The 10,000-nt window shown below is 45.4% G+C and overlaps 1 protein-coding gene across 1 annotated transcript in view; it reads right to left on the bottom strand.

The window, feature by feature from the left end:
* LOC308153999 (CUB and sushi domain-containing protein 3-like) overlaps positions 1-10,000 on the bottom strand; it is a 504,776-nt gene that overhangs the window by 27,822 nt on the left and 466,954 nt on the right. The window contains 1 exon segment of the mRNA XM_080527180.1: positions 9,518-9,691. Coding sequence (XP_080383306.1) covers positions 9,518-9,691 — 174 coding nt within the window.

The raw sequence follows: 10,000 nt of genomic DNA, 5'->3' as shown, positions 1-10,000 counted from the left end.
CGCCTGCTGTCACCACGTGTGTCCCTGAGTCCAGGACTCTGCAGATGTTTCCTTTCCCATAATGCCTTTCAACCTGGAACGCGCTTCAGAAGAAGTCGCAGTTTTCCAGAAGATGCTGTTGTCCCTGGTGCCAATTTAACAAGACTCTGATCAACCCAAACGGTCCCGACAGCTGCAGTTCTTTCTGTTTGAATCCTCAGATGTGTCGGTAAGATTGACCATTTTGTTTCTAAATGAGGAAACCGTCCGAGACAGCCGCCCCTCAAATAGGAGCTGACAGTCTGCACTTGCGTCACTCTTTAAATACTTACGGAGGGCACTGACTGCATAGGTTTGTGTGGTGTGTGTGTGTGTGTGTGTGTATGTGTGTGGTGTGTGCGTGTGAGTAACTATGTGTGTGTGTGTGTGTATGTGTGTGTGTGTGAGAGTAGTGTTTATGACAGTGGCGAAGGAGGAGGGAAGTCATCTCTGTGTGTGTGTGAAGTGTCTGCTGCAGTGGCAGCAATCACATAACAGTGTGTTTAAAGAGGCTTAGTTCAGGAGGCCTCCACTAGATGGCAGTGTGGCAGCAGCGTTTGCAGCCCTGGTGGACGCAGCTGTGTGTGAGTGTGTGTGTGTGTGTGTGTGTGTGTGTGTGTGTGTGTGTGTGTGTGTGTGCGTGTGTGGAAGCATCATTGACATGTGGAGCACATTCCCTCCTTGCAGAGAGCTGTGATTCAATGCAGCCTCAGAAAACACGTCCACACACACACACACACACACACACACACACAGCCACTCTGCCCACCTCGCACGCACTCGCCCCTGTGTCTGTGTGTGTGTGTGTTGCGTGCATATGTGCGTGTGTGTGTGCGTTTGTGTTTGTGTGTCTATCTGTGTGTGTGTGTGTGTGTGTGTGTGTGTTGCGTGTCTCCCAGGAACCCTGTAAATGATCACACAAACACACACACACGCATGCACACACGCACGCCGGATAAACAGCGGTTTTGATGCATGTAAATCTGATGAAATCACTGACACACTGATACTGATTCAGAGACACACACACACACACACACACACACACACACACGCACACACACACGCACGCAAAGAAAAAAAACATAAGTTAACAAGCCAACAAGCTAACAGTTTAACAATTTAAGAATTTAACACATCTAACAAGCTAACAAGCTAAGAATCTAACAATTTAACAGTCTAACAAGCCAACAAGCTAACAAGCTAAGAATGTAACAATCTAACAATGTAACAATCTAACAATGTAACAATCTAACAATCTAACAATCTAACAATGTAACAAGCCAAACAAACTAATACCTGTATTGATCCAGCTACATTCGGTTACTGATAACACATATTGATTATTGATAATACATTGTCTTTAACAATAACAACCTGAATGAATGAATGAATGCATCACTGGTTGTATACTCATGCTGCGCTATGCATAATTGTAGCCCTTTGACATTATTTACATAATTCCCATAATTTCCATAATTGTCCTGTTGTGACTAATGGGGCTGTCATGTGTAATGTTCTCAGCGACGCCCAGCTGACCCCCCTAACACACCGCTCTGTCACCCTGCATCCTTCCATGAACACCCTTAATGACACACACACACACACGCACGCACACACACACACGCACACACGCACGCATGCACGTACGTACGCACACACACATGCACACACACACACACACACACACACACCTTTCAGCCTCAGCATCTCTCAGTGTTAATCGGCCGTCTCACAGTAAGCGCTTCATAAGTACTAAACTGATAAGGATTGAGCTGCTGTAACCTGACTGGCTGGGAGTCATTACTGCAGCAGCCAATTAGAACCAAGAGTCATTACTGCCTCAGCCAATTAGAACCAATTAACACTGCTGAGAGGAACCTCCTCTGGAACACAGGGCACACAACCTCTCAGAACAGAGGGGGAGGGAGGGGGGAGGGAGGGGCAGGGAGGGGGGAGGGAGGGGCAGGGAGGGGCAGGGAGGAGGGAGGGAGGGAGTGAGGGGGAGAGAGAGAGATGGGGGAGCGAGGGAGAGGAGGGAGGGGTGAGAGAGGGAGATGGGAGGGAGTCAGGGAGAGAGATGGGAGGGGGAGAGAGAGATGGGGGAGGGAGGGAGAATGAGAACGAGAGTAAGAGATAGCCAGACAGACAGACAGACTGAGAGAGAGAGAGAGAGAGAGAGAGAGACAGACAGACAGCCAGACAGAGAGACAGACAGACAGACAGACAGACAGAGAGAGAGAGAGAGGGGGAGAAATGGTGGAGGTGGAGGGAGACTTTCAGGCCGGGATCGGAATAACATCACGGAACGACATCAAACACACACACACACACACACACACACACACACACGTCTCTCCTTCAGGTGAATCCATCGTTGCAATGAGAGGCCGTCCTCCCATTTCTACCTCCACCAGCCTCCTCAAATATTTAGAATTTAGAATTCAGGAGGAGAATCGATACGCTATGTGTGTGTGTGTGTGTGTGTGTGTGTGTGTGTGTGAGTGTGTGTGAGTGTGTGTGTCTGTGTCTTTGTGTCTGTATGTGTGTGTGTGTCTGTATGTGTGTCTGTGTGTGTGTGTATGTGTGTGTGTGTGTGTGTGTGTCTGTGTCTGTGTGTGTGTGTGTCTTTGTGTTTGTGTTTGTGTCTGTATGTGTGTGTGTCTGTATGTGTGTGTGTGTCTGTATGTATGTGTCAGTGTTTCCTCCAGGATTTTTCCCATTAGTGGCGGAGCGGTTATCTTTCGTGCACGCGCATAAAACGCGCACTGGCGCTCAAAACAAGGACGTAGTTTCACCAAAAACTAGAGGGTGGCAACAATTATAATTTCTTAAATAGTGGTTAAGTCATTAAAGCCAAGCAGGTGATTTTATATAGAAGGTGATCAAATACCAATATATCCTACAGCTGCAGCGGAACATGCGGAACGCGCATTACCCCCCCCCACACACACACACACACACACACACACACACACACACAGAAAGATCAATACGAAGTAGGCCTACATGACAGTACACGCACAAAACCGGCTAACGTTACTCATTAACTGTTTACACAAGTAAAATCACAGTGTGACAGTCAGGTGGAGCATTCGGTAAACAACAACAGCAAGGTAATGCTATCAGTTGAGTTAAAAAAAAAAAACTCTTACCTGTGAGGACACCAACATGAGCCCTGCTTACCCGTACCTCCGCCGTTCTGTTCGTGGTGATTTTAGAGGCAATAGATTATTTTTGCCCCGCGCATATTGCTATGAATAGTTCGAAGCTAGGTGCTTGCACGTTAGGTGCGAGATTGCTCGGTTAACCCATTAGCGGGAACATTATTTGTTTCACAAAATAGGCTGATTTAATTGACCATGAACATCAGAGACATACATTACGAATAATCATTTAAAATACTCTATACTGAGCACTGGTATAAGAACATGAACCAGAGAACAGCAGTGTTATGTATGACAGTATGTCATTGCAGCACTTTGTTGCACTTTACGACGTCACGTTCTGTACGTCCGTTAGAGCTTTACGACCTGTGTGTGTGTTGTCAGAATGAATGGCACTTGACAGTAAACGGAGCTCAGTTTGTATACCTGTGTGGATCTACATTTATTAGCATAACACAAACATAATAAGCAGTAAATGCAATAACCCACAGTCGTCGCTGATGATGTTGCATTTTCGATTAGGATACGGGATTAAAGGCACCGGCGTGTGTCCCGCTAAATTCGGACCAATCACAAAACTGTTTTGAAAGCGCGTCGCCTCGTGCTGCGCGCCTGTTGAGAGATTCAGTCTCGATTGCAGTGCGAACACAAACGACGAGGTTAATTGCAACATTGTAACATATTGTAACTAACTACGCCCTAAATCGTAACGAAATGTTGGTCTGGAAGCGGCCTGAATCTAGCTTCAATCTGCTTTTTTTCTGTTCTCCGGTCATAATAACTCGCTGCCTTTCTGCGCAGCCTGAGTCAAAGTGGACTGTCTGAATCAATTAGTGGCGGAGGAAATTCATTCGTGGCGGCCCGCCACCAATAAATTCATATAGAGGAAACACTGTGTGTGTGTGTGTGTGTGTGTGTGTGTGTGTGTGTGTGTGTCTGTGTCTGTGTCTGTGTCTGTCTGCGTGTCTGTGTCTGTGTGTGTGTGTGTGTGTGTGCGTGTGTGTGTGTGTGTGTGTCTGGTCATAGAGACGACTGTTTTGAGTCTTCTTCAAAGGAGCAGCAGAACAGACAGTTTCTCTCTGTGTTTTTCAAGCGTTGCATTATTGAAGAAACATCAAAACTCTTCAGGAACTAGAAGAACAGGAACTAGAACACGCACGCACACACACACACACACACACACACACACACACACACACACACACAAACACAAACAGAAGCACACACACACAAACAGAAGCACACACATACACACACACACACACACACACACACACACACACACAAACACAAACACAAACAGACACACACACACACACACACACACACCCACACCCTGGCTGTCCAGACAGTGAGTGTTCAGGTGTGTCTGGAAGCAGACAGACGTGTTGAGTTGGATTGGATTCACTGTTCTCGTTTGCCGTAGACTACTGGGTTAGTGACACATGGTTGTAAACATACTTTCGTTTTAGGACGTGTTCAAAAGCAAGGACTGTTTGATCATCAAATAATGTGTAGTTGTGTGTTTTTAGCATGTCCATGTTCTCTCAGCATGTTGTGAATTGTGATGTTATAAAAACGCAGCTAGACGTTTGTAGCGATGTACCACTGTTAGCCGCTAGCTGTTAGCAGCCTTGGTTGTTGTGGTTTGATCAGAGTGACTTTTCTCCAATTCTGTGTTTGAGGTGTAGCAACATTCAAATACGAGTGTCGTCTTCAATTTATTTCCGATTTCAATGTATGACACATCATTTGAAAGCTTACAATCTGTGGTTCATATGTAAAAACCGAAAAATGTGCAAATGGTTTATGGTTTCACCAGCTGGGCCCTATTCCACAAAGCTCGATAAAGTTCTAAGCCTCGATAAAGTTCTAAGCCTCGAAAATGTTAGCTTGCGTTCGGTGCCATCAATGTGGCTCAAATAATTCGCTGCTTGGTTGAGCTCCTTCTGAGTCAGATATAATTAGCCTGCTCCCGACCAGGCTAAAACACAGGCTATAGTCATCCGTGCGTCAAAAAAGGCTCACAGGCGGAAACTAAACCCAGAACGACAGTTCCTCGTGTGTCTTTTAGGAAATATTAGTTCCCACTTCACACAAGATAGATAGATTAGATAGTTTGACTGTGTGATAGATAGATAATTTGATATTTTGAAAGTGTGATCGATCGATAGATAGTTTGATTGTGTGATAGATAACTTGATATTTTGAAAGTGTGATAGATAGATCGATAGATCAATAAAGAAAAGAGTGTAAAAGAAGAAGTAATTATCTCAACTTGCATTGCTGTCATCACAGCAGTCTGGCTGGGGAGTGGTTAAGACAGCCGACTCGAGTTCCAAAGGTTGCGAGTTCGAGACTTGACTAAGTCATATTTTTTTTTTTTTACATTTAACCGAAGATTTCATGCAAAGGTTTCAAACACCATTGTAATCGTGTCAGTTCTTGTAAATTAGCCTGCACCATCATTTTATAGCCTACATACTTTATTAGATGAGATTTTAGATTAGATTCAGACAACGAAATGCAGTAAAAAGTGCGTCTAAAGAGGGATTCGAACCACCGATATAAAATGACGAATAAATCCTGTGGCAGCGGTCGGTACCACTAGGCCATTGTGGCGATATGACGGTTTGTAGCCTGCTGCTGATATCACCACAGTAGTAATATTCATTTATTAAAATATGAACATATAACAATAACTGGGGCTAGTATGACCTACGCATTTAATCGGTCAGCAATTTATTGCCAAACCATTTCCCTCGCCTTGTTAATTGCGGCAGTATTTTTACATCTTATTTTTCCGTCTTCATAAAAATCAATAATTCGGAATGCTGCGCAAATGTAGTACCCCTGCAGAGTGGAGTATCTTCATTTCGACAGATCGACTCTTCTGGGCTGCGTATGTCTGCGTGCACGCGCCCATATCGAAGATTTGTAAGCCTGTCTTCTGTGAACACTGATGACACAAGGCTGATCCTCGTTCGAGGAATCACCTGAGGCTTGAATTCCAATCTCGAGTTGCCTGAGCGCCGCATTTATTTATAGCGCCGCTATACTGATCCACCTTTAGTGGAATGACCCCCTGGTGTCACATTTCTTATCCTCAATTCCTCTTCTGTGTCAACATGGTCAGGTCTCCTCTTAGAGGAATATCAGAGTGAGTGTGTGTGTGTGTCTGTGTGTGTGTGAGACAGATGTTACGTCCATAGTGTGTGATGTTCTGTGTTTTGTTTGTTTTTTGTGTTCTCTCCCAGGTGATTGTCCTTCCTCCTACCAATTGCCATGGTGATGGCCTGATTGAGCACAGGTGTGCTCAATCTTCAATCAAGGGTGGAGGGAGGATAAAAGCCTGGGAGAGACACAGTGACGGTGCCAGTGGGCCAGACTACAACTCCTGAGTTGCTTTAGTTAGTACAGCTGTAGTTTTGTAGTGTGTAGCTTTGTAGGTTGTGTTTGTTAATCTTATGTTTGTGTGACTTTAGTCTTATTTGTATTTGATCTCTGGTAGTTGTCTACCACTTGGACAGTTATTTACTATTCTTCATTTATACCTTATTCAGTCGCTCTTCTTTTTATAGAGTAGTTTTGAGTTCCAGAGTTTCACGGAAACCTGTTTTTTGTTCATTCTACAATAAATCTAGTTTATTTTACATTGCCGTTTCTCCTCTGATTCTTGTCCCCCCGGTTTTATTTAATTGTTACCCCCCCCCCCTATTCCCTAGACCAGTGGTCTTCAACCGGGGGTCCGCGAACCCTAGGGGTTTCGCAGAGGTACTGCAGGGGGTCCGCCAAATTTTTTCAGAATAATTTACAATTTTCACCAAAATAATTTGTGACAATTAAAAAATATAACAAAAGTTATATTGAGTAAACTACAAGCATCAATAGGCAATAATAAGCTACTTTTGACGAAAAACTATTTACAAAATAAATTATTCCCATGGAGCAGAATCGAACGTTAGCCGTTATAGCAAGCTAGGTGTTGCGAACAACAGAACATGAACAGCGGAACAGAACAACAGAACTACATTGAAGTAATAGTAAATAATTAGCATATCGTTAGCAATCAATATTTAGCAATCAAATACTAAAAGTAAAAACAATATATTATTAGTTACTACTATTAATTAGTGAAGCAGGATGGATAAATGTGTAACAGTAACGAGACCTCGAGCTCGAGATCCAACGGCTACTCCTTCCACCTCGGCCCCAGCAGCGCCTGCCCCAGGGGCAGATAAATGCAAAAGAGAAAAGTCCCGAAAATATTCAGAAGTGTACCTAAAGTTTGGATTTACTTTCAAAGAAACCGAAGGAGTGGAATTGCCGGTGTGTGTTGTTTGTGCGGCGACGCTCTCAAACGAAAGCATGAAGCCATCAAAGCTGCAACGAGACTTGGAGACGAATCATGGCCACTTACAAGAGCACTGGACTACTTTCAGGCTCGTCTGCACTCTCTCCAAGGCCAACAGACAATGATAAGAAAATCTGCGAAAGTCGGTGAGCTTGCTTTGAAAGCCTCATATCAAGTTGCTCTTCGCGTTGTCCAGTGTAAAAAACCATACACAATTGCAGAAGATTTGATATTGCCTGCGGCCACTGATATGTGCAAGACCATGTTTGGGAATGATGGATATGCAGAAAAGTTGAAGACTATCCCGTTGTCAGACACAACAATTGCTCGGCAAATTGGTGAAATGGCATCGGATGTGAGGGTGCAGTTAATTGAGAAATTACAAACGGCGGAGGCATTTGCACTCCAATTGGATGAATCAGTGGACATGTCCAAAGACGCACAGCTCTTGGCATTTGTGCGCTTTGTTGACCAAGACGAAATGTGTGAAGAGTTCTTGTTTTGTAAGAAGCTTCCTGAACGCACAACAAGTGCTGAAATTTTCAAAGTGATTGATGACTTTTTCGGTGAAAATGACTTAAGTTGGGCAAAGTGTGTCGCGGTGTGTACTGACTGGGCAAAAGAGTGGACTGATGGCGCTTGTCAGATAAGTCGCCCTCAAAGTGATGTGGACTCACTGCATGCTGCACAGAGAATCCCTCTCCGCTAAATAAAATGAGTGCTCGGTTTGCCGATGTTATGGACACTGTTGTAAAGGCTGTAAATGTTATTAAGAAGAGTGCCCTACAAACTCGCCTCTTCGCTTCTTTATGCGCCGCTACAGGAGAGGAACACACTTAAAAATGTTTATTACATGTGGGGGTCCCTGTTCTGGTTGTCTTTCGTCCAAGGGGTCCTTGGGCTGAAAAAGGTTGAAGACCCCTGCCCTAGACCATCTAGGGGCTCGTAACACAGAGAAAGATAGAGCGAGAAGGAGGGAGAGAGGGAGGGAGGGTGAGAGACAGAGAGAGAGAGGACAAGATGGTGGCAAGTGTACGGTTGAATTCAGATTGTGTTGAGTGTGTGCTTGTCGCCGGTGCATGTGTCTATTGCCTGTGTGTGTGTGTGTGTGTGTGTGTGTGTATAGCTCAGTATAATGGTGTTGCTCAACTGTGAGTACATGTGATAACGAGAGTACACTGTTTCCTCCTCGATTCCCTCTGTCAGAACTGCAAAGCGCAGAGCGCTACAGAGAGTGGTGCAGACAGCCGAGCTCATCAGTGGATGTGAGCTTCCCTCCATCCAGGATATACCGTATACAACAAACGGTGTGTCAGCAAAGCCCGGAGGATCATCAAAGATCCCAGCCACCCCAAACACAGTCTGTTTGAACCGATGCCGTCCAAAAGACAATGCCTCTTCCGGAGCCTCAGGGCCAAAACAGCTACTTCCCCCAGGCCATCAGGCTCATAAACAAGCCCACTGAAGACAATTGACTACCATCCCCAAGCACACCCCATGACCTAAACCATAAGTTCACAGCGACTTTACTACTAGAACTATCTATTTACTAGTTGTACTGCTAATTGTACCCTGTCTTACTTGACACTTATGTCCTGTACTATTGACACTTTTTTATCTAGAATTATTGCCTTATTGTCTTTGTGCTGCAATGTCAGGAACCTAATAATTTTACTCTCTTACACTTGTGTAATGTGACGTAACAATAAAAAACGTGAAACTCCCACAAACACACACACACACACACACACACACACACACACACACACACACCCCTTCACAAATTCACACCCACTTCACTACTTAAACTACTACTACTGTACTGCTAATTGTATCCTGTCTTAATTGTCACATAATATGTCCTGTACTATTGACACTTTTTATCTTGAATTACACACAAACAACACCCACACCCCTCCCCCAGACACCCCCACCCCACACCCCTCCCCCAAACACCTAGACACCCCCCCCTCCCTACCTATACAGCGGGGCTGGAAGCCGCTCCAGGACCCGTCGGCCTGACAGAGGCGCGTGGTGGAGCCCACCGGCACATAGGGGGCGCTGCAGCTGAACCACACCTCCGACTGGTAGATGAAGCTCCGCCCCTCTCTGAAGCCGTGGGCCGGGGCGCCGGGGTCGCCACAGAACTTGGCTGCAAGAGAGGAGGAGGAGTTACGACTGACACACACACACACACACACACGTACAATGCACACACACGCGCACGCACACACACACACACACAGACACAGACACAGACACAGACACAGACACACACACACACACACACACACACAGACACGCACTCTGCTGCGATTCTTGTGAACCACAGTCCTCCAGGAGCCTTCAGCTCAGCAGGCTACCACAGTCCCTTCAGCTCAGCAGGCTACCACAGTCCCTTCAGCTCATCAGGCTACCACAGTCCCTTCAGCTCAGCAGGCTAGCACAGTCCCTTCAGCTC

The sequence above is a fragment of the Nansenia antarctica genome (assembly GCF_963989245.1).
Source record: "Nansenia antarctica genome assembly, chromosome: 3".
In the NCBI taxonomy this organism is placed as follows: Eukaryota; Metazoa; Chordata; class Actinopteri; order Argentiniformes; family Microstomatidae; genus Nansenia; species Nansenia antarctica.
The sequence above is the reverse complement of the archived record's forward strand: the minus strand, read 5'-3'. Positions and strand labels throughout refer to the sequence as shown.